At 49.8% G+C, this 25,311-nt stretch overlaps 1 protein-coding gene across 2 annotated transcripts in view; it reads right to left on the bottom strand.

Annotated features, from left to right (window-relative positions):
• Window positions 1-865: 865 nt before the first annotated feature.
• Window positions 866-25,311, bottom strand: part of ZNF618 (zinc finger protein 618) — a 29,772-nt gene continuing 5,326 nt past the window's right edge. Inside the window, exons 2-4 of one of the 2 annotated variants that reach the window (XM_025895267.2) lie at window positions 16,708-16,785; window positions 11,428-11,529; window positions 866-9,924 (exon numbers count right to left, since the gene is read on the bottom strand). In XM_025895267.2, coding sequence (XP_025751052.2) covers window positions 8,411-9,924; window positions 11,428-11,529; window positions 16,708-16,723 — 1,632 coding nt within the window. In that variant the 5' untranslated portion in view covers window positions 16,724-16,785 and the 3' untranslated portion in view covers window positions 866-8,410. The remainder of the gene's footprint in view (window positions 9,925-11,427; window positions 11,530-16,707; window positions 16,786-25,311) is intronic. The other variant, XM_025895268.2, reaches the window with a different exon arrangement.

Genomic DNA, 25,311 nt, shown 5'->3' with positions numbered 1-25,311 from the left:
CTGTCATGGCCTGAGCCCAGATTTCTGTGCCCATTTTGGTTCCCACTATAAACAGCTGCCAAGGGCCTTGTCCTGGGGAGAAGGGAGGTTGCTCAGTGCCCGCTCAGTGCCCACCCAGTGCCTCTGTTCCCTGGGGTGAAATCAAGCCCTCAGGTGGATCTGCTGGTACAGGTTTCACCTCTGGCCCTGTGAGTCCAGGCTGCCCAGCACCAGCTGGAACAGCTCCAGCAGAGGAAATCCAGCTGAGCTGACCCTGCCTGGTGGTGTGAACACCAACACCTGGGTGCAGCCCCCAAACCACCCAGCTGCCCTTGGGGTTTAGGGCCCTTCCTGATACAAACAAACCTCTCCTCGGTGAGGGAGGAGCAGCTCATGGCGCTGGGAACTGAAGGGATGCTCCAGGAAGTGCTTTGGGGAGCGCTGGGTGCCTCAGGCACGTGGTGCCCAGTGTGGAGTTCTCTGGATGCCAAGTTCATATGGCTTCCCACTGCCAGAGGGCAGGGTGAGATGGGATATTGGGGAGAAATTGTTCCCTGTGAGGGTGGGGAGGCCCTGGCACAGGTTGCCCAGAGAAGCTGTGGCTGCCCCATCCCTGGAAGTGTCCAAGGCCAGGTTGGACTGGGCTTGGAGCAACCCAGGCTAGTGGAAGGTGTCCCTGCCCATGGCAAGGGATGTGGAATGAAATGATCTTTCAGGTCCCTTCCCACCTATACCATTCCACGATTCCATGAGATCCACCAGAGACCACTGCTGGGATCCAGGTCACTTCCATGGATGTTCTCCCTCCTCACAGCAGGACATCAGCCCTGGGGAATGTCCCAGTCACATGCTTGAAAAATAGAAAAGCTCAGACACTTTTCTTTTTCCTAAAGGTTGTTTTATTGTAAAACCATAAATACAACACTGACATGAAAATCCTCAAGCAACGGATGCTTTCTTACAGTTACAGTTTGTCTTCTGCCTTGGCATCAACTCTGAAAAGAATGTTGCAGAAACATGTCTCTAAGGTATTTCCAAATAACCGAGCTCTGGCCTGGAGCGCTCGGCCCCTTTGGAAGCTAAGTGGAACTATTCCTTCTCTCCTGTGGAATATTTCCATTCAGACAGCAACAGACTTGTAAAAACAGCAACATTTAAACACCTTGATTTTTTTTTTTCTATAATAATCCTTTTCATTTGACGTCAGTCTAAGTTTCAAACAGCACTGAATTCATTTAGCTGTAAAAAAAACCAAAAAACCAAACCAAAACCAAAACAAAATCCTAAAAAGAAAAAAAAACAACCTCAGAACTTGAGTTGGCCTCAAGCGTTCGTATATCACAATGAAAATCAGCAACTCAACCCCGTGCAATATTGCTCTCTAGTGAGTCATTTGATCCACACCAACAATACATGAGACTTCAAACAGGTTTTGTTTTGTTTATTAACACAGCAAGTGTGACATTAGATAACCTTTTAAATACAGTACATGGTACAGCGCGGGGCCAGCTGCCCGCACGTTTCCCGTTATGAAGACAAAGCCAGCGGTGGCGGTTTATAAAAATATTGTGTTGCTACAAAAGTATAAATTAATGCTACCGGTATTAAGAAATATTAAACACATAAAACTTATAAGGATTAAGAAAAATATTCATTAATACCTGTAGAAAACTCTGGCCTAAAAAAGATATTTTTTGTATATTTTTTGTATATTTTTTTTGTATTTTTTAAGATGACATGAGTGCGCTCGCGGGCGGGGCCGCGGGCGCGTCTGTGGTATTGCCTAGAACATCTGCATCTACAGAAAGGAGGGAAATGCACACGAGTTACTGAGGCAGGGAGGGCGAGAGGGACAGGAGAAGTTAATCTTTGCTTGATGGAACAACAAGAATTGAGCCCCTCCAGAGGAGGTTTGGGAAAACGGACGTACGGGCGAGGAACAGCTTCTCCTTCCAGACTGGCTGCAAACAGGGATCTCCCACGGTTGGGTTTGTCACCATGACACTGTCTGGCTACGGCGTGGACCACGATCATCACGGCCTGGGTGGTGTGTGCTACTCCTGGACCTGTCACCTGCCACCAAGGGTTCAGTTCATCCACTACCAGTTTTCCTTTTAAAGAATTAAAGAAAATAATGTTAAAGTCCCACTAAGTTTCAAGGGACCATGGAAAACAGACTGTTGCTCCTTCCAGAATACATGCCTCCTTCTTTGAGTGGAAAGATCCTTCTCCATAGACAGCAGGGGAAAATATTCCCTCCTCCCAAGCCACAGCCCCCTGGAAAAAAGAATCCCACCCTAAGCACAGACACTGCAGAGACCACCACCAGAACCCCTAAGAGATGGGAACAAGGATTCAAGGCTGATGAGGCTGGCAGTGTCTTTTTAAGGAACTCTGGTTGCAAAAAGCAAGGGTTGGACATGCCTGTGGTCATCAACTCCACCCTAAAATATACCCATCGTTAAGGCTGCACTGCTCACCCGGGTCCCACTGTCAGTGATGCCACAGCGACGGGAGAAGAAAATCCTGCCAGTCAAATTCTGCCAGTCACTGGTTGATCTTGTGCATCAATGAACCATTTAGAGCCTCATTTTAGAAGATACTCTAAAAAATTCCAACTCAGCTGCCTACGGATCAGGAAACCCCAAGGGTCTACGGATAAACCATTGTATATGTGAGCAAAACTCCCTCAAGTTATAAACAAAGGACTCTGTAACAGCAGGAGTAAAAACACAACTAACCAGCCAAACTAGAACTGAAATGAAACGGAAATCACACAAACATTCAGTAGATAAAATTAAATTTCAGGGCAACCCACTGTCATTGGTTCACCATTTCTGGCCTAGCGTAGGCAGACTCTCCCCCAGGCCTGAGGGCTGTTCCAGCAGAGCCGGGTTGGGCTTTACTGTTTGCTCAGTGACACTTCAGAAGCCCCAAGAAGATGGTGACCTGTGGCACGGGGACAGGTCCCACACACCGGGAACAGGGAGATCTTATTGCTACAGAGTGACAGCTTCAGAGATACCTGATATGGGACACTGGGGCCCAGCCAATGGTTCTGGGTGTTCTCAATGGATCCCACAGATTCCAGACCATAGTGTAGCACAGAAAATGCACAGCAGAAGCAGCAAAACATTGAACACTGTCCCCCAGCCTGATTCTCCACCTCGGCAGTGCAAGGGCTCCTCAACTGGTGTTTTTTCCTCAGCCAACTCCCTCCTTGTTGGAACCTGGCTGATGGATATACTGCAGTGCTGGGAAGGGTTTGGTGCTGCTGAGGAATGGGAGAATGGGGAGGAAGATGCTCTGTGAACCCTCCTGGGTCTTCTGGGCAGGACTGGCTTTTCCCACCCCTACATCCAGTCCCTTTTCTCTCAGCAAGGTCCAGAGCAGCCTCGTGCCCCACGGACTGAACTCCAGGAGCTGTGCAGCCTTGCTTTCAATGACAAAGCTCAAAAAGCATTCCCCTAGGAAACTCCTCCCAGGTGAATAGATTTCTTCTCCCTGAAGAGGCTTCCAAGAATCTGTCTTTAGTGTCTTTTATTTTTATCCCTTTATTCCTAACTACTCCATAGGGTATAACTAGTCCTTTCCTGTGGGAATGCTCACAGGAGCTCCTTGCCTCTCCCTCAGCCAGAGAGGAGCCATGAGAGATCCAAGCCTTTCCTTAGCACAGAGCGGCACTGCCAGCCCTGCTCTTTTAGTGTTGTTTGATTCATCAGCAACTTGGTGCTCCTAGAGCAGCAGGATGTCCCTGCTCCGGTGTCCACCATGGGCTCCTGCAGGGTCCAGAGTGGAACTGGCCCCTCAGACTGGGTGAAGCTGAGCAGATTCAGCCACCAAAACAAACATTTGTGGTAATTGTGCTAAACTGGGTTACTGCAGACAGTTGGAGAAAAACCATCCCACCCCCTGAGCCATCTCACTGAACACTGTGAACTCCACCACCACCATTAGAATCACAGAAAGTTCTGAGTTGGAAGCAACCCACCAGGATCATCGAGTCAAACTCTTAAGTGAATGGTCTGTACGGGGATCAAACCTGTGACCTTGGCATTATTAGCACCAGCCGAGCTCACCTCTAGAGCTCAAGCCATTTCCAGAAGTATCTCCCTGCTATTTTCAGTCATTCCCAAGCTTTGAGAGTATCTGGTGCAAATTCATTTGCAAAATTCACATAAAGGTCATGACTCCCTGAGCTGCTGCTGGACGTGTTCTCTGCCCAGCAAGCGCAGATTAACCAGTGCAGGTGGTTTGTGTGGATGCTCAAACCAGTTTAGCTCAAGATTAAACTGGTTTAAACAGCAATGAATGAACAACTGAATTAGACAAAACCTGAGCCCACCGTTGGCTTTCACAGGAAGTTTTCCAGATTCACTAGTTCAAATACACCCAAAGCAGTTTCCTCAGCACAGACAGAGAGACTGGACAGAAAAGAAAGTTCACCTCCACCTGAACCTGACCCGGGTGCAAGACACCAAGCCTATCCTGCAGGTCAGACCACAACTACTGCCTGCTCCTGGAGACATGGGGAGGGGACAGATCAGGAAACAAATCTGGGCTCCACAGCCCTCTGGCTGCTGCACTCACACAGAAACAACCTCCTGAAGAGCTCTGCCTCTATATCCCACTCTCTGTTTTCTAGTAACAAGGATCTTCAGATAGGACTGGAAGGCCCTTCACTCTGACAGTTCACCTGCTGGTGCTTGTCCCCCAGCCTGAAGGTCAGAACCCTCCCAAAGCCAACTGGGAAGTCAGAAAGAGAAGTCTGTAAGGTCAGGCCCAGAGTCAGCAGCAGGAACAAGTGACTGCCTGGATGCCCCCCCATTTCTCTATCCTAACACATTTCTCTAGTGTCAGTGAAGGAAACCAAGAAGCAGAAGGAAAAATCCCAACATGACCTACCAGAGGATGATCCCAATTTTGGGGACTTCTCCAGCTCAAAGGGGGCAGAACCTCATGACAGCTCTCTCCTCTGCAGCCTCCCAGCCCAGGATGGGAAGTGCTCCCTACAGCATGTGCTGCTCCACACCCTGAGGCATCACAGAGCAGGAACAGAGCAGTTTGCGTTGGAGCAACCTGGCAAAGAAGAACTTCCAGAACTCAGACCTTGGTAAAGTATTTTTGCTCCCTAGAATGTGAATCCAAGCCTTGAAGATGGAAGGAGGAACAGAAGCAAAAGCTTGGCATTTAGGGTAAATACCTGTGCTACAGATGTATTTCTCTGCTTTTAATTAAGTCTAGTACCAGACAGAAGGGAACCTGGGAGCAGACACAGCATGAACAGCTCCTCTGAGCTGAACACCCAGTAACCAAAACGCTTAGGAGTCATGAAAAGCTACAGCTTCTTAGTCTGAGTTATGGAGGAGATTGTTCCAATTCAGGTCTTAGGTCTCATCTTGCTTTTTCAGCTAAGTTGAGATTTTTAGTCTTTGGGAGAATGGCATCTACCCGACATCACGGCATGTTTGCATAACATCCATCATTAGTGCAAACAGCCCAAGTTGCCTTGGAGAGGACAGTTACTGGGATGGGGGAAAGGGCCAGTCCATCCCTCTCTTTGGTCAGCACAGCAAGAACACTCCAGATCACAGTGTGAGGAGGGAAAGGAGAGCTGGCTGGGAGGTCAGGGTGGCTGTGCAGCCATGGTCCTGCTCCATGTGCTGGGCACAGAGGACTGCAATTTACCCAATTCTCAACGCCAGGGCTTTACACCCATGCTAACTCTGCCTTGCCTGCTTCCCACCCTCAAGGCCTCACAGATAGAGAGTACAACGAGCCCCAGCTGGCAAATCCCACTGAAGTCATCCATCTGTCCCTTGCAAAGGAGTGCTGGGGGCTGGAACTGCCTTTCCAAAGGAATATAAGGACTTTGTACATTCCCCTGAGCATCAAAGAGCCTGGGAGCTCTCAGGGTCTCTGATGAACCACACAAAAAGGTGTAACATGCCATTAGGAGAAATAACTACAAATCCCGGTCCTTGTGCCACCAGATGAGCTGTGTGGTACACACTCTGTGCCTCCAAAGCTAATTCTGCTTTGGAATCATCCTCTAGACAAGTTTTCACGCTGTCAGGTAGCTGTGGGCCCAGCAGCTCACACAGCTCACTGTCAGTGGCACGAATCTCACTCAGGGCTTCTGTTTGACACTTCATTTTTGTCTCAAACAGGCTTCTCCTGCCACGCGAGTCCCAAGAGCTGTGTCACCATGGGCCCAGCTGGTGGCTGGGCAGGCAGGAGTTGCAGAGGAGGAAAGAAAACCAGCAAGAAGAAAAGGTGGCCCTATAACCAACACCTCCATTAGCCACTGCCAGGGAAATCAGATGCCCAAGTGCCTTTGCCTTGGCAGGTCCTCTTCACGTGCAGCTGGCAGTGGGGTGGCAGGCTGTGTGACGTCCACAGGCAAGACTTAACATTTAGGAGACACCTGGTTTTGCCCTGATGCCAGTAACAGTGCCAAGAGGTCAACCCAGACTCAAGCCAATGGAAGACAGCTGGGTGCCAAGAGCTATCCTTAGTGATCCTGGGCTGGGAAAGATTCCAGCACCCGAACTGTGTCCCTGAGTCCCATGCCAGTGCAGGTGTCAGTGCCTGAGAGGCTCAGGGCATCTGCACACAAAGCCTGAGAGATTTGGTTTGCTATTTCTCATGTCTTGGAACGTGCAACTTCTCTTACAGCCAGAGATGGGCAGGTGGGATCTTGGTTTAACATCTGGTCAACAGCAGGAAGTCAAAGAGGCCCCCCAGTCTTCCCCCCTGCGTTGTCAGCCACCAGCAAACACCTCGTGCTGCTGAGGGGCTCCAGCTGAGCCAGTCCCTCCTATTGACCCTCCCGTGCACTGGGACTGCAGCTCCTGAAAGCAGGAGAGACTACTGAAAAAATCACAATTGGCTTCCATTCTCCTCCAGGATATCAGTCCCAGTGGTGAAAAACAGTTTGGCACCAGAGGCTGGGAATTGTCCAAGAGGCACCAAACCTGACAGAGATGCAGGAGCTGTGCCTGTGGGCAGGAAACACCACAGAGCACTGGCCCTGGGGGACAGCAGAGTGACTGAGATGGCTCTGGGTTATGATCATCTCCAATTGCATTTGGGCTGAGCCAGGATGTGGGAACGTTTCAGGGCCCGTGGCCTTCCCAGCTAGAATGAGTCAGCAACAGAACAAGTAGTGTAATGCACTGTAGGTATCAAAAAGACATTCGTGCCACTAGAGGAAACTATTCCAAATAAAAACAGGAAGATATTCTTTGCACTCAATCAGGAGCACTTACATTCAGAAGGATCTTTGAGCCCATGCACTTCTCTAAGCTTCCTTCAAACCCCAGTTTGACAAAACTGATGAGCTTTGTTCCCCTGAAAAATCATACACCTTGGTTTGTCCTTGGCATTGGGAAGGTTGGTTTGTGTGTAACTGAGACACTTTTAAACAAAAAAGTTCAGGTAAAATGGTTATCTGGCAGACCTGACAAGCTCACTAGTGGCCCACAGCCATCTATGCTGTCACCACTTACTTTTCCTGGTTTCTAGGCTTTTCTATATAAACAACTGCTGTGGTTCCCATAAGGATACTATTTAATTGCAAATGGGCTACTCTAGAACAAGTCTGAGAATGCCTGATGCACAAAATTCACAGAAAAGCTAATTAACACCGGGAGTTCAGAAAAGAAGTTCTGCTGTAGAAAAATAAAGCCAAGAAACTTTACAATTACAGACATTTCTGCCATAAACCATTTCTCTTAGTTTGAAATCAAACTTATAATCACTAGCTACCACATTAAACTCAAAAGTGGGAGTGGAGGCAGAAGAGTAACTTTTGGTTTTTTGGAAAAAAGCATATATGGAAAGGATAAAAATAAAATTAAAACCCAAAAACCTTCAAGTCTCCCTTCCCTGATTTCTAAAGGTCCCAGTGTTGGTAGAACACAGCTGCCCTGATATGTGCACCAGGTGCCAGGAAGGCCTCAGCCAAGTGCCCTCAAGGTGTACAGTTATTCAAAGGAGCAAAGTCCAGTGCAGAACTGGTCTGTTCAATGGAGTCTGATTATCCATGGCAAGATGGCCCAGGGGACAAGAGGAAAGGTGGGGTGGAGGAGAAACAAAAGAAACTTCAAGTCACTTTAGATCTCAGCTGCCTGAAGACTTTAGAACATCAGCCTCCCATTCGTCTGCCCACTTGAAAACATTAGAAAGTCTGTCAAGTCCACACACTATCTATGGAAAGGAGCACGTTCCTGGCAGAGGGCTGTCTCTCTCCCATGCTCAGCTTTCCTTTCAAACTTAATTTTATATATATTTATATTTTTATATATATATAAAAAAGCACTTGGTTTCCAGGGGCATTCATAATGAGGTCCACAGTGTTTAGAACTTAAAATTCTTTTTCTTTGTTTGGAACAGTGTTTTAGAGTTTTGTTTTAATTAACAGACAGTCTTAAAGCATGTTGGACTTCAAAAACATGAGTTTGTTCATGTCTTCTGGACTGAGTAGCCGTCTCCTTTTGATCAAGAGAGCCTGCTCACACATATTTACACATTCGCTCCTGGCACCCACAGCAGGCACTGCTAAGAGCCAAAAGGCCAGCTTGGCTAGTTTTGTATGCTTTTGGGTAACACACGACCAGTACTGAAACAGGTCAGGGGTGGCCTGGAAGAGAGGTTCTTGCAAATAATCATAGACTTCATTTTTCCCGAACCAATCTTCTTCCTGAGCTGCTGTGGCTTCCCCTGCTGCACGAGGCTTCTTGGTTGAAGGTTCAAATTCTGTTTCTTCTGCCCAGGACTCTTTCACCTCATTGATCAACTCACAGACCTTGCCAATGATCTCTTCGTGCTGGTACGGCGGGACAGGCCGCAGCTTCTGCTGAGGGTCTAAGATCATGGCTACCTTGTGTGCCGAATGAACTTTGAAGTTCTCCTTCAGCGCCTCCAAGAAGAGGTGGCAGAGTTTGCTGACCACGCCAGCATCGTTAGCTTTGGAAGTGAACAGTTTCTCCAGTTTGACGTAGGTGGGCAGGACCAGCTGCAGGGTGGGCCGGCTCTCATTGCTCAGCTCGATCACAGCCTGTTTCACCGGGGCCAGGATGGCTGCCAGGTTGCTGAGCAGGTGCTTGTTCAGGTTTTGGATGAGGTTCATCTTCTTGGCCCTGCTGTAGAACTCGCAGATCTGCTCGTAGCGCTCGTGGACGAGCAGGAGGGAGTCAGTGACCGAGTTCCAGCAGGGCGGGGGGGAGGTCTCTTCCAAGGAGCCAAAGGTCTCCTTCGAGAGGCCTGTGGATCCCGCCAGATCTTCACAGACATTCAGGAGCTCGATCACCTCGTGCATATTGCGAGCCTGTAGTGTTCTCTTGTTGAGCACACTCTGTACCACCGAGTTCAAGGCACAGGCCGAGCAGCGCAGGCACATGCCCGCCTTGGAGAACGCCGAGGAGTTGACTTTGCAGTCTGTGACATACACCGTCCTGATCTCCGACATGACAAACTCCGACAGCACATTCTGCACCCAGTGGTGGATAAAATCACCATTGTCTCGAATGTCTACACCCTTAATTCCCAGGACGTAACTCTTGATGTGGTTGCCCTCTACCTGGTAGGCGGTCAGGATGTAGCAGGAGTCGGGGCCGACGCTCTGCGAGTGGCAGGTGACCCCGATGCCCAGGCAGGCGTTGCTGCCCAGGGCGCAGGTGACCTTCACCTTCACCTGGTTGTACATCCGAGGCAAATGCTTCAGAGCCAGTGTGTTGAAATTGCCCAGGATCTCGGTGACAGAGAAGGCACCATAGCGAGCCCCACTGTCCACCAGGGTCTGTGCCAGCTTGATGAACTCCTTCCCGCTCACCACGCTCAGCACCCCGAGGTCAGTGCACATCACCCGCAGCAGCCTCTCGGCGATGTTCTGCCGCTCCTTCTCCGGGATCGCGCTGTTCCCCATGGAGCCGCTCGCGGACGCTGCAGGGAAACACAAGCCAGGCGAGAAAGCACTGCATGAGCTCCTCTGCAACTGGAGAGGAGGAACTCACAAAACAATCCTCAGAGACCCCAAAGAGGTGGAGCATGCCCAGATGATGGAAGAGACACCTCCAACCCTGGATTTTTTTCCCCCAAGGTTTCTGGACAAGGAACCTCGAGGGACAAGCTCTTGCTCAGAGCAGCAAGATGCTTATCTGCATGGTGTCCCTGGTGTGGGGACAGACAGAGCCCACACTACTTCCAATCCAGTGCCTCACCTGATGGCACCTCTGTGCTGCTCACTGAGGAACTGCCTAGGTAAGTTATAATCATGTTTGCTATTCATGTCTACAGGCTGATGGTCACAGCTTAGCCCAGATGGAAAAATGGACATAGAATCATAGCATCACAGACTGGTTTGGATTGGAAGGGACCTTAAAGACCATCTTGTTCCAACCACCTGCCATGGGCAGGGACACCTTCCACTAGCCCAGGTTGCTCCAAGCCCTGTCCAACCTGGCCTTGAACACTTCCAGGGATGGGGCAGCCACAGCTTCTCTGGGTAACCTGTGCCAGGGCCTCCCCACCCTCACGCAGAACAATTTCTCCCCAACATCCCATCTCACCCTGTCCTCTGGCAGTGGGAAGCCACTCCCCTTTGTCCTGTCCCTCCAGGCCCCTTGTCCCAAGTCCCTCTTCAGCTCTCCTGGAGCCTCTTTAGGCACTGGAAGGGGCTCTCAGGTCTCCCTGGAGCCTTCTCTTCTCCAGGTGAACCCCCCCAGCTCTCCAACCCTGGCTCCACAGGAGAACACCTTTCCACTGTTGTGAGTTGGTTCTCTTCTTTGAGACTGTTATTTTAAGAGCAATTGCTCCAGTGAAGCATCCAACATTTTCCACCATCTCAAACAGTGCTGAAGCCCAAGTTCCCATTTCTTCCCTGATCTTCATCAACCCTGATTTCAGACAATATTAATGTCATTTTTGGCCATACCAGAACAAAAAAAGCACCACAGTTTTGTATCCCCCTTTCCCCCTGGCTGCTCAGCTCAAATGCTTTGGAACTGATTTCCCTGGGCTGTATTTTCCCTTTTCCCATCGTGGGAGGCCATGGGAGGAACTCTGGACAAAGCCACAGAGCAGCTGTCTGCCAGCACAGGGACTGACATGTTATGCCTATGTCATGCCAGGATGACTAGATTAGTTTTTTAACTCCAGGTTGGGAAGTCTGACCTTGGATCAGAAGTTAATTTCTTCCAGGGGTTCCCAAACGCATCTTCCTCACAAACCTTCCCAACCACCTCCCAGGGTTCTTTGTGCACACGAGTGCTCCTGTAACAGGAAGGGGTGCTCTGCTCTGCCAGGCAGGACATGAATTATGGATGAAATGAAGAGCAGTTCAGTGAGGACTAGGGCCTTGTGCAGTGCCCATCACTGCTGCACCCTCTGAGTCACTGTTGTAACGGGACAGGTAAGCCCAGGATGAGGAGTGAAGGTGCTACGTACTGTTGTTGGCATTATTTCTTTGGAGCTGTGGTTTCCACTTCTCTTCAACCACAGGGAGAGGTGACCTGGGCTGGTTGGAGGCAATGTTGTTCTCATTGTCAGCTGTGGGGCAAGAGACAGGCAAGGGTTAGAAGCACAAGATGATAAATGCTTAAAGCACAAAGAACAGGAAACTATCCATGTGCTCAGCAGTTCCTTAGGATTCCCTTAACTAAGGTGAAAATAAGCTACTACACTCTCTGTAGTTCTTAGTTTTCAGTGAGCTGGTACAGCACCCTCAGAAACCTTGAAACTGTCTTTGGACTCACAACCTGCCACCTCCCCAAATGTATCTGCAATGGCTTTTTCTGTGCATCAGCACACCTTGAGAAATGTCTTCTGATGAGCTGAAGCTGCATCCCAAGAGGAATGGAAGTTCCCTGTGCAGCCTGACTTGTTTAATTTTCTTGCTTCCGAAATGACAGGAGGTAAAACAGACACTGATCCTTCTTTTCCCTTATTGCCTCTTCCTGCACTGCAGGCAGCTGCCCTTTTCTCTCCTGTGAAGCACTTGGTTTTTCAAGCTGTGCTCAACCCCTCCAGATCTAAGGATCTCATTACAATCTTTATATCTGGTTTCCTCCCCTGAAGAGAGTGGGCCAGTATCCTCAGACTGCAAACACAAAGCCAAATAACCACGAGTCTGGAGTGTGACCAAAGATCATCCCACCCATGGCTGCAAAGACACCAACTGCCCCCAGAATCTTGGTGCTTGTGTTCCCATTTCTGTGTGTGGAACTAGGCCAAACGCTTTGGCTGTCAGTCTGATGGGATCTTTCAAGGAAATGCAGGCAAGATCAGTAAATTCTCCATTATATCCATGCTTTTTCCTTTCCTGTGCCCCAAGAACTTCTCCCCACCCTCTAGAGGTAATTTTCTAGTTCTTAGTATGCTTCAATCTGAAATGGTGATCTGAAATAGGCTGTGAAGCAACACTGAAGTGCACAAAGAAATGAGGTGGAAGAAGCAGCAGAAAGATGGAGAGACTGATGACCAGGCTGAACAGAAGGATGGAATTAAACACAAAGAAAACAGAACAGGTCCTTTTTTCACCACAACTGGACTTGTCTCACCTAATTTTGGACATCTGTTAGACACACCCCTCTTCAAAGTGGCCTCTTACACTCAGTGATGCAAACAAGACTCACAAGAGCCTCTCATTCCCCCAGGCAGAACTAGAGCCTCTTGTACTGTAAGGTCATTGGTGTGAACTCACTGGAGTCACTGACTTCTGCACTGATCACTCAGGGGGTCCAGGCTGGCCTGGACACACCAGCACTCAGTGCAGTGACTCTGCCCCGTGCTCTGACAGCAGAGCACGAGCTCGAGCAGGGCCTGGAGCACACACAGCTCTGCAGCCAGGCTGCTCTGTCCATCAGGACACTCAAGAGAGGGCAAAGCTGCTCTTCCCCATGTGTGCCACCGACCTGGGAGAGAAGGGAGACCAGCAGTGATGCAATGGAGCTCCAGTGCTCTCCTCCTTACAGGCAAGTCCTCTCCTCTGAGCAGCTCTGACATTCACAGACCTGCACATCAACAGCCACAGGCTGCACAGCCACCAGTGGGTCTGGGCACTGCACTGGCACAGGCTGGATCAATACCTAAGAGCAATCCAGGACATGACAGGACCAGGGCTGACTCGAGGACTGCCTCAAGGTCTGTGTGTGCCCAGGGAATTCCCTGGCCATGGTGGGTACCTGGGGAGCACTGCCATACTCAGGCTGCAGCCACAAGTTGGTGTTTGCAGGTGTGGAAGAGATATGAAGAGCAGGAGGCGCTCCAGTGACCAGTATGACACACCACCTTTCCCCCAGCATCTGCCCAGACTAATTGCTCTTGAGCTAATGACACCAGTGTCCTCAAATCCAAGCATCTGTGGGTGGGATAAGGAAAATGCTGGACATTGCCTACTAACTTGGGTAGGTAACTTCATGGTTCAGGCCTTCCTTGTCTTGGTGAGGATAGGTAGGGGTAGAAACCCTCTGTATTTCCTCACTATAACTCTTTTTATCTATTTCCTAACAATAGGGGATTTATTATATACAAATATCTGCTGGCATTCAGTACGGCATTAATGAGATTTACGCATTTCAGTCTCATCTTCCTTATCAGGCAGTCTGTGAACTACACAGATCATGGTTCTTTAATTTCTCTTCATGCCTCCAATCCTTTAATCCAGGTTCAGCCTAGTTGTCCTTTTATTTTTTCAGGCCTAGATTGTCAGAAGGGCATTATATGGCAGCACTCGACCTGAACAAAGTACTCTAAAGGGAGTCAAAGCTGTATATTGTACAGTGTAATCACAGAACAAATTCCTCTGCCTGGTGTTCTGCTGTTCTATTTCTGCCTTTCAGCACCCAATTTACATTCTAATTGCTTCTCCTCACTGTGTAGCTGCTTTATGGAGCTATAATCTCTCCTTATTACCTTCCAGCCTCCACACTCAGCCCTCCGAATGGCTCTGTGTCCCTGGTTTTCTCCTGCAGGCCAGCAGCACGTTCCCTGGCCTCAGTCCCTCGTGAGGGGTTCAGGGGAGGCAGCACAGTCAGTTGGAAGAGATCAGCCCTTTGCATCACACACGACAAGCCAAACTGGGCTCCTGAACACATTAACTGAGGGAATATTTGACCCATACAGGTTTCTTGTATCCCTGCATCCCCATAATGAAATATTCCTTGGGCCAGACATATGGACTGGGCTAAACTGCCCCTATGTCAGTGTCCCCAGTCCGTGGATCCTGAGCCACCAGTTCTGCTGATCCCTGCAAGGTCCCTGCACTCCCAGACTTCAGAGATGTTGGACCAACCTGCTCCTGGATATGGAAATAATAGAATCACAGAATCATGGAATTTTTTAAGTTGGAAAAGACCATTAAGGTCACCAAATCCGAACATCAGCCCAGCACCACCACCATGGTCACCACTACACTAAACCATGTCCTCAGGTTACCTGGGGGAAGACACTGACCCCCACCTGGTTCCAACCTCCTGTCAGAGCAGAAGGCAACAAACCTCTGCCAGAGTAACTCAAGCTCTGTGTGGTCCCCACAGTGCTCTGCTCATGTGCAACACCCAGAGCTGGACACCCATCAATGCTGGGTGTAGTTTTCACGTCTCTCCACTTTGCTTTGCTCATCCCACAGCAGCACATCCTGCACCCACGGCCCTGGCTGCCCACGGGGGTTAAAGGCTGCTGCCCCCTCCAGAGGAAGAGGTGTGAGCACAGGGCTGCCAAGCAACACACACAGAGATGCCACAGGAGGGGACAGTGGCTTTCACATGGGACAGCCTCCTAAAGGGGACAGCCACTCGAAGGAGACAGGGACAGGCTCACTGTCACTGTACTGGTGAGACACTCGGGAAGAAGCAGCCAAGCAGAAGACAGGGACTTGCAAACAGAGTAGGGAGAGATGAGAAAATAGTTTAACAAGAGTAATCTTGAGCTGGGGAGAAGGGATTTACCCATTCATACAGCTCTGCAGGATACAACTGTACAGGAGTCAGATCACAGACACACCCGATCCCTCCAGCCCTGTTCTGTGCCCAAAGCAACCCAGGTGAACAATCACAGAACCACAGACTGGTTTAGATTGGAAGGGACCTTAAAGATCATTCCGTTCCACCCCCTGCCATGGGCAGGGACACCTTCCACTAGCCCAGGTTGCTCCAGGCCCTGTCCAACCTGGCCTTGGACACTTCCAGGGATGGGGCAGCCACAGCTTCTCTGGGCAACCTGTGCCAGGGCCTCAGCACCTTCCCTGGAGCCCTCCCCATGGGTCACTTGTAAAGAAGAGAGAAGGAGGAAGCTGCCAGCAGCACTGGATTAAGATTCCCAACAGCTCACACCCTGCCTGTGAGCTGCCATTCTCCCACTGGACTCCTCAGCTTGGTCTCTCCTCTGCAGCTCCACCACTCAGTGCCACCAAGAGCTGAAACTCCAAATGCCGCATTTCAGTGCCAGAGTCCAGAGCAAGGAACAGGATGGTCAGGACACAGTGTGGGGGCAGCAGAAACTGCCATGGAGAAGTAGCAAGTACAGACCTCAACACCACAGGGTGACGGCAGCCCTGAGTGGAGCTCCACTGCTCCTTGGGGTAACACAGAGTCCCAGCACTGCACAGGAACCAGCTCATGCTCTCACAGAAACCAAAACTCACGCCTTCTCCAAACGAATCACTCTAAAAGTCTCTTTGTAACATTATATAGATGATAAATAAATCAGCTGCTGAACACACCCAAAGCCTGCATTACCATTTGCCAACAGGAGCTGAATTGGATAGAGGAACCTCATGGATGAAGAACTCTAGGAGTACTGTTAAAATTAGGACTCCAGATAAACCACAGACCAAGAAAGAACTTTCATTAGAATTATTGTTACAGAATGGAAAATACTCTTTTTCTCAAACCACTTGTCCCCCCTTGCCACTCTCCTCAGGGCCTGCATCAAATCTGCATCTCAACAGAGCAGCTGTTTGTTGGAGACCACAGGTCTGTCAAAGGGCATTTAATTGTTTTTAAACCTGTGTTAGTTCCCCTGAATTTTTATTGAAGAGAAAAAAAAAAAGAAAAAAATCTGCCAATATAAAAAAATCTCCCGTTTCTGCATTTTTTAATGTGCTGAATGTTGTCTTTGAAAGAGCTCTGGCTTTGAAATTTTAAAATCATCTCCTATGTATCAAGACAGAAAAAACCTCCGTGACTTAGAAACAAAGTACAGGAATGATTCCTCAGAATTTTCTTTTGTAGGAAGCTGTGAGGGAAATGAACACAACTGCTGAAATGCAAATTCTTCTTCTGAGAATTTCAGTCCTTTGCAGAACTCCAGGAGACACAAGCACAGGACTGGACTTGTGTGGACAAAGGCTCTGCTGCCCTGCAAGTGTTTTTGGTTTGTTTGCTTCCATGAGAACTACTCCTTTGGGAGGAGGAGGGATTTAACCTGCTGCAGGATCTTATGCATTGAGGATTCTCTAGATACCTTTGGATAAAGGGCATGAGTAGTGTGATGTGCTCTGTGCTAGCAGGGCATGATCCTCCTCTTCTATGGAAAGGAGCAATACTTAGGATGTACCCTGAGCCTGGGTGCTGTAGCCTTTGAGGGTCCAGGTTTGCTGCAGGTGAAATGACTGGGGCTTTGGGAAGGGGGAGCACAGAGAGCCCTGTGGACACACACGGGGGTCAGCACAGGCAGCAGCGCAGAATTGAACTCTCCGCCTGCAGCCAGTCCAAGTGCCCGGCTTACCTGCGTGGGACTGCATGTGCTCCAGGAGATTGTTATAAAACTGGAACTGGATTCCACAAGCTCCACAGGTGTAAGGCTCTGTTTGGGAGAAATCAGTTCAGAAGAATTACACAGAGTATGCAGGGAAGCAGCACACGTGCACACTGCAGGCTGTACAGCAGCGGGGCCGGACCTTGGGGACACCTCGGGCACGTCACTGCTGCCTGGGCTGGGGCCGGGTGTGCTTCCTCCTGCTTCACTGCACTGCCAGGGGGAGGCCCGGGATGGCAGAGGGACAGCACTGACACTGGAGGGAAGCACCTGCCGGGGTATGTGGGGGGATCCCTGTGGATCTGCACACAGACCTGGGAGGCTGCACACTGCCGCTCCCTCAGGCTGCTTTTAGCACGTCCCTGTTCTTTCTAAGCCTGTGAGTAAAGCTTGGTAAGTTCATTTTACATCCAGTTATCTCAAATTCCAGTCTCTGCTGCCTTTCCTGAGTAAGACAAGGAGCACTGGGTTGTGAACAATCCTGTAGCTCTGAAGCTGGGGCGTGCAGCAGTGCCATGGGGGAACTCAGCTGGTTTTGTGGCTGCCAACAAGGGCAGTGAGACAGGGCCCGCTGAGTCCATGGGGCAGGGTGGCAGCAGGTCACTGGGGGAAGCAGAGGTGAGGGGCAGGAAGCACAGAAATCAGGGCTGTGCTGGAAGACTGAGAGCAGAGCAGGAGAGCCATGTGCCAGAGGAATATGGATGAGCTGGAGTCAGGAAAGAGCTGGGTGCAGAGCTCCCTTGTGAGCTGAAAGACACGTTCAGCTCTGTTCTGGCCAGTGTGTTGAAAGTGCATTTTTTCCACTGAATTAACCTAATAGCAAATGTTTGCAGTTGCCTGTTTAAACAGTATTAGTTGAGTGCATTATTTGACAGATGTGATCTCGAACTACAGTGCTGAGATATGGTAACATTACAGTTTGCCTCTATCCCTGCAGCTACACCAGCACTGCCACCTCTCAGACTGTGGCACTTTGGTTTGGAGCAGCAGAGTGGCATATAAACAACTTTGCATACAAATGCCTGGCCCACACACAAAGCAAGGTCTGTTGCTACAATATTTCAGAAATCTAGATCTAAGTTCAAAGGAAAAAACATATTCATTCTGCATCAATGAATAAGCAAAAGCACTAGCATCCAGGGAGGAAGACCCAAAACCCAGGAGAGCACAAGCCTGCCTTGGCTGTACTCTGCAAGAAGTCTGTAGTCTGTGTCAGGTAGCAAACTCCAGAATTTACCTGATGATTGTGGGAATCTGTGAGGAAAAACACCCAAGAGACCACGAACAGTCTGTACTTACATGCTATGAGGTTAAACCTTTCCCAAAGAACCTACAGCCTCTTAAACAACGGAGCCAGCTCCATCTGGAGCTGTGCTCAATGCTTTAACTCACTGTGTTTGCTTGTGATGCTACTCCTGGGTTTTGCTGTAGCAAGGAAGTTTGGAAGTACGCTACTTAAGTATCTGTGTTTGTGAAAAAAAGGGAAGACTTGGACAGCTGATTGGCACTTTGGGATTTCAGGCCTTGGGAATTAACAGGGACTGGCTGTTTCTGCTGAAATGATCAGCAGTGAAATAGCTGTGGTAAAATGTCATAAGAGGTACAATGTAATCTAATTGTTTAGACTTATTTTGTAATTATCAGAGAGAAAAAGACCCCAGGCAGGTGCAAACCATCCCTCTTCACTATTTCAGTGTCAGATGACCTGTGTCACAGACCCACCTCTTTGCTGCTCACAGAGCCCAGTTTGCTCAGATGGAAATGTCTCAAACTTGACTCCCCTTCAAGTGTCAAAATTAACATTTCATCAATGTAATGAAAGCAGTCACACTTCCAAGGGCCTGCTGCCTGCTGCTGACAGGTCAGAAGGGCTGTGGTGCTGCAGCCAGGACAGTTCAGTGACCCCCTCTCTCTGCTCCACTGCCCTGCTGGAGCCCCTGTCCCTACACCGAGCGGGGAGAACAGACCCTGCTGTACCTCTGAGGTGCTTCAGGAATGCTGACAGCTGGACATGTCACCCCACATTTCCCTGGACACTGCCAGCTCTCTGTGTGCCCCCTGAACACCAGCAGGGATGTGCATTCCCTGCTGCCATTGCTGCCCGTAGTGACCTGGGCCACACAAAGCTGTGATGAGGGAGCCCACTCCTCACTGCTGCACTCTCAAGGCCCCTCTCTGCTCCCACACAAACTCCACAGCTGACCTGGGAGTAGGTTTCCAGTAGCCACCAGAACAGCTCCTCCTCAGCTCAGTCACAGGGTGCCTCACTGGGAAGCAAATCCCTTACACCCAGCCAGGACTCTCCAACCAGCACATTTCCCACATTCATTTAACCCTCTTCTTTCACTCACATTTCCTTCTCAGCTGATTGTCTCACTGAGCTGCTTTACCTTCCTCCTGTTGTATTCTCAGCTATTTTATCACCATAAACCTGTGCTGTCTTTCCATCTCTCCCCTTGACTGATTCCCCTGCACCCCAGACCAGGCTTTCCTGGGTTCTCCCATCTCTATCCATCATGTCATGACCACCAAGATCTCCACAGTTCTTCATCTCAAGCTTCTCCCTGTGTGCTCAGTGCACTCATAACTCTGACAGGTCTCTCATTTCTGACTCTTCTCAGAAAAATTGTGTTGATTTTCATCCCATTTTCAAAAGCTGCCCCTTCTGTTCTACTCTAGAAATGTCCAAGTTTGGAAACAAAATTACCATCTACTTAAAAAAACTGATTTCACATTCTGAAAATGCCAAAACATTTTCTAAATACTTCTGAGACAAAGAGTCACACAAGTCTACAGTTTGCCATAAATGAAAATGAGTTAAGTTAAAACTAAGGATAAAATTTAAATTCACCCGACAATTCCAAAGTCTTTCCTGGGAACGAGGGAAGGGACACTTGGGAGGATGTGCAGAATCCCTGTGGGAATGAATGAATGAACTCCCTTTACTCTCCAGAGCTTCCTCAACCCTCATACTTCTGAGATTTCAGCTTCTCAGCCCCTCAGGCTCCACAGCACAGAGCTGGGAGCAGTCAGGCTGCTTGGAAGTACGGTGGAATGTGTCAGTCTAGAAGAGGAAGAGGGATCTGGAAGGTGGAGACAAGGAAGAGGCAACTGGTATCCAAAACCAGGGAAAAGTCACCACTGGAAAAAAACTGTTCACCTGGGCTGGTAACACAGTGAGTAAAACCCCTTCCCTCTGAGTTCTCTTGCAACTTAAAGGTAAAATAGAAAAGTTGTCAGAACTACTCTGCATACCCTGTGAGCCACACCTGTGCCTGTTCTCCTTTCAGGAGCACAGTCGTCCCCCCCCCAGCATTGCAGGACCCTCCCTTCCCCAAAAGAATTTCAGCTTCCCTCTCTCTTGCCCAGGCTGAGGCTTCCACATCCAGAGGGATCTGTTCTCCTCCAGGTGGGCTGAGTTCAGCAAGGTGCTCACAGGTCTTCCCACAGGTGCTTCAACCAGAAACCTCTCCTGTTCTTCTAAGCTTTGCTGGTAGAGGTACAAGGAAAGCTGAAGCCCCTCTGTGGTGCCCACACAGACCCCCAGAACACCTGTGCTCCCCCCAGCCCCAACAGTTTTGGGTGGCCAAGGCAGGCCTTATGGATGAGCAAAGCAGAGGTAGCTCATGACACGGCTCAAGAGTCTTCCAGCCTGCCTGTCTCACACTGCTGAAACCTTCTCCCTCACCTTCCCAAGCCCCTCTGTGCCTCAGTAACCAGTTCCTCTTGCTGTTCCACATCTGAGGGGGTGGGAGCTGTGGCAGGAGCAGCAGTACATCCTTTTGATGAGAAAACCCAGCCCTTTGCTCCACGTGCTCAGCCAGGCTCTCAGCTCTCCCTTGGCCCCACGGGCAGTGCCAGGTGCTGTGACCCTTCCAGCCCTGTTCCCTTGGGCTGGGGAGGAGGGAGCTCTGCTTTCTCCAAGCTTCCTGCCTACAGATGCTGAACAGCTGCTGGTGCCAGCTGGGCTCCTGCTCTGTCCTTGGCTGGCTCGTGCTGCGGGTTGGGACTCCAGTTCCCACCACATTCCCCTGAGCCCTCCTGGGCTGGTGCAGGACAGTGGCTACGGCATCCCCAAACCCCACCATTCCCAGCAGGGCTGCTGCACTCACACAACCTTCCTTCACACTTGGATCTCAAGGGAGAGATTCACCAGCCTGCAGGAAAAGCTTTCCCTTCCTCTCCTGGTTTCCACAGCTCACCCCAAGCAACCACTGCTGGGTGAGAGGTGACAGGCAGAGAGCTCATGGAGCCGCCTCCAGAGCACTCCTCCTCCCAGCCCAAAATGTCCAAAAAGGGAGAGAAATCATGAACATCTGGCCCCCCTGAGGGTGCCCCATTGGCCCTGCTGTCCCTCTGGCTCTGTGTTGTTGCTGCATGTTCAGAAGCCCTCTGCAAACCCTGCAGCTTAAATTTGGCAGCAAAATCTGTACAAAATGGCAAATGTTGCAAGGCCAGGCCTTCCATGTGGCATAGGGTACAACACTGAGTATAGCACAGCACCTCGGCTGCTCCCCCACTATCTCCACCCACCATCTTCTTCCATCTCCTTCCTTCTCCACTCTCTTCTTCCTCCTTCAATCCCTCCTTCCTCGCTGCCTGTCCGTTGACCCAGCCCATGGCACAGACCCAGCAGGTTTTTCTTGAGCTGTGCTGTCACTGTGGCCCCTGTCCTTGTGCTCTCTGTTCCTGTGCTCTCCCCGTGCTCCCTGTTCCTTCCCTGCCTGGTTGTCTCTCAAGCACTGCTCCTCTCTCCAGGAACTTGAGGACTGCACCGTGCTGAGCCTGGGCCCTGACTGAACAGCTCCTATAGAACCACAGAATCACAGAAAATCCTGAGCTGGAAGGGACCCACAAGGACCATCCAGTCCAACTCCTGGCCCTGCACAGGACACCCCAACAGTCCCTTCATGTGTCTGAGAGCATTGTCCAAACCTGTTGTCTGCTTCTGTGGCAAAATATTTGAAAATCTGAGAGGAGGAAATCACTCTGAACATGCCCTGTCTGAGCAGAAAGGACATGGCAGTTACAGGCAGCTGATTTCAGAGAAGTCTGACTCTTATTCCTGACTTTTCCCACAATGCAGAAGGATTGTGCAGTGGACAGCAAAGAAAATCTGCTGTGAGCAAGCAGTGCCTTTGGAACTGCAACCCCCCATCCCAGGGCACCTGGAACTGCCCCTGGTAATTTGCCTGAACTCCAGCATTGCAGCAGCCCCAAGCAATGGCATCCGGTCTCCTGTCAAGCACCACAGAGATTCCTCCCCCAAAAGTGGCATTTGGCTGGGTGTTGGCTGTTGAGCACAAAGCTTCTCCCCCAAAGCATCCTTCCCAAAAAACCACCTCCTCTGCAAGGCAGGCCCCTCTCTGCTCTGACAAGACGTGCCACCATGTCACCCTTACTGGCTGCTCAGGTCCTCTCTGAAAACACCTCCACAGAAATCTAAAGCACCAGCAGCTGCTGAAACCTCTTCAGTCTCCTGAGCCACACAGAACTGATGCTCACATTTGGTTGCACAATTTAAAACCTCTTTCCCCAGGGCTGTTATTAGACACTTTTATTAGTGCTTTACGTACACGCAGCGAGCAAGGCCCCAGAGCAAGGTAGCAGCTGTGTGAGCCAAGGCAGAGGGAAACTAGCACTTGTGCTTAGGTTAAATAAATCACTCTAATTCCCATGTTAACTCTCATTGCCACATCTAAGCCAGGGAAAATAGCAGAGCCTGGTCTGAGGCCAGAAGAGAACACAAGTTGAGAGCTTTAACAGAAAGTTTGAAGAAAAAGTGCCCTGAGGTGCTTGGAGTGACACCCAGTGACACCCAGCAGCAGCTCAGGGAGAGCCCCAGGCAGCTCTTTCCTCAACAGAAAAGACCCACATTTCAACACTTCTGTCCACAACTTGATGAAAAACAAATGCAGAAGGACTGTGAGAGAAAATTCTCAGCATTCTCACCCAAGGTTTGCACAGGCTTTAGCTCTGCCAACACTGTAACTGCATCTTCCCAGCCCTTCAACACAAACCCATGAAACAAGACAGTAGAACCAGTAGCAGGCTCCTAAAAATGCCATCACACCCAAAAATCAGTGGAAGTTTCTTGAAAGCAGAACTTCTGTCACTTCCAGCCAGCTCAGTAAGAGGTGTTGGGTAACAGGGTGCTCTGAAGCTCTAAAAAGGGGAGTCCCGAATGCACCACCCTCATCAAACGTGTTGGCACTAACTGGATTTCTCTTCCCACATGAACCTTCCTGTTCTGAATAAAGCTCTCCATTCTCTCTCAGGTTTGTGAGTGGAAGAAGAACACACATCCTCTCTCACTGTGACCATGCTCAGGGTGCAGCACTCAGGACTGGCCTGGATTACCAGGTTGGTGCAAACAGTATCAACCCGAAAATCCCGACACAAATCAAGCAGGAAGTAAACACAATGGAAGGCAAAGGAAGAAGCTCCACCTGCTGAAAACATCAAGAACATAGGGCAGAATCTCCAGCAGAGACCACCTATGCCTGCCCATGCCAGATCTGCTCTCCTTCCCCTCCTGCCTGATCCCCACTGGGTTTCTGTTCCTCATCCGTGCTCCCAGGCCAAAGGGAATTGGCTCTGCACAGGTGTTTATTGAGCTGAGACATGATGACTAGTTTTTCTGTGTGTATATGTAACTTAAATATGGGCTCATTTTCAAATCTTGTTCTCAGAACACGTATTATTGGCATATTTCACAAAAAACCCTGATGGCTGTAAAGAAGTGGTCTAACAGCCCCATACTGCACAGAAACACCCTGAAGGATTTCTGCTGCATTTAAACTCAAACCAGACCCACAGAGCATTTTGTTCTTTGACACCTGGACTCATAATAAAAAAACCCATTTCTTGATGAAAAATGCCAAGAGGGCAGGGCAGCAGGGCTGTGGGGAGGGCAGTCCTGCCTTTGTGCCCCACAGACACCCATCACACTTACTTTTGTAAAAGCGAGAAAGTATTTGAAATCAGGGGACTTGTGGTTTTTGCAAAAAAAGAAAGAGATCTAAATATTGAGACTGGCAGAGACCTCACTGCAAGCTGCACAGCTCTATCTGCTCCCTGATCCTTATCCACACTCTGCACTTCCAGAGTTAACTGGGGTAGGATGGGTGGCTCCATTTATCACAAAATCCGACATGTCCAGTTGGGAATTTTCTCTCCCTGTCTTGTTGAGTTTTTCATGGCCAGGATTCTGCATCTTTCCTTCCCACTTTCAAACATCCAGAGATTTTAACACACACGCTATGCTACAGTAATGGAAACAGTCATGTGGGGAAGCCCACAGAGTAAAAGCCAAGGGGGCAAGAAACCCTTTACAAATGCTTTCTTTGGCGCTCCAGGTGCAAATTCCCAGATTCACTGTGTGGCTTCCTCAAACTGAAGCTTGTGAGGAATACCAGGGAATACCAGGGTGTTTCAGCCCCTCTGGATGCCAAAGCAGAGAGTTCCTAAGCAGTGCAGTTACTTCAGGCTGAGAAAGCACATTTCCATGCACACCTTGCAAGCTGCCTCTCTGAAAGGAATGGAAACCTGGATGCTTAATGAGCCCTTGGGCAATCAGGGGCTGTTTACATCCATTCCACAGTGCTCTGGAACAGGACCAGTGGTTCTCAGCACCTCAGACCAGTTTCCTACAGTTCTCAAGTGAGGTCCTTTAGTGTCAGACCCCTGCAGAAAGGAAGGAATCATCACTGTATTTAACATTATTCAGTCATTGCTTCAGAGCATTTACAGAATGGTCCCAGGTCTGAAGCTGTGAACTGACACATCCATGAGCTCTCGGGGCTCTCTGACAGACTCGGCCTCGTTTGCTTGGAAGGAGAACTGGCCTCATTAACTGCACGGGTCAAACACAGTGAGCCTTCATGCTACATAACCCCTTGTGTTGAGGACATGAGCTGCTGAACAGGGCTCCAGCTGGCAGGGCCAGCCAGTGAGGAATGAAGATGAAGACATCAATGATGCTTGGTAAAGACATGAGTAGATAGTGCTGTGGAAGGGGATGCATGGAAGGCACTGCCTGGATATGGAACACTGCTGATCACTTCACACAGTGCTGTCACCTGTACTGCACCGAGTGCCACTGGGGAGGTCTGTACCTGGACAAGATCTTCACTGAAACAAGTTCCTAATCTGGTCCTGCTGAGCACAGGGCACAGGGCAGGCTCCTCTAGGCACCGTTCTCGCTGTTTGTGCTCTTGGTGTCTGCTCTGGGAAGTGCTGTCCTCACTCAGTGACCACATGGATTCTCTGAACTGCACTGTCCCCTGGCCCCAGGCACTAAAGGGCTCTTTCAGCAGCCCAGCTGCACAAAAGCATTTGAGGGGCAAACCACAGTACTTTACTGTCTCCCTAGAAGTGAACCTGATCTGGAGCAGGCACACAGCCCACAGCACTGGCATTCACCACTTAAAACACCACAAGGAATTCTGAACATCATCTCTGGCTGCTCTCCAGTCAGAAGTGCTAACGCAGTCTCCTTGTTATGCTTGGCTTCCTACACACAGGAAAACCACTGTCAGTCTGAAAAAGGAGTTCAGGCACTTGATACAATGC

The sequence above is a fragment of the Manacus vitellinus genome, unplaced genomic scaffold (assembly GCF_001715985.3).
Source record: "Manacus vitellinus isolate BGI_N305 unplaced genomic scaffold, ASM171598v3 scaffold_27_pilon, whole genome shotgun sequence".
NCBI classification, from domain to species: domain Eukaryota; kingdom Metazoa; phylum Chordata; class Aves; order Passeriformes; family Pipridae; genus Manacus; species Manacus vitellinus.
Note: the sequence above shows the minus strand (reverse complement) of the source record. Positions and strands in the feature narration are given on the sequence as shown.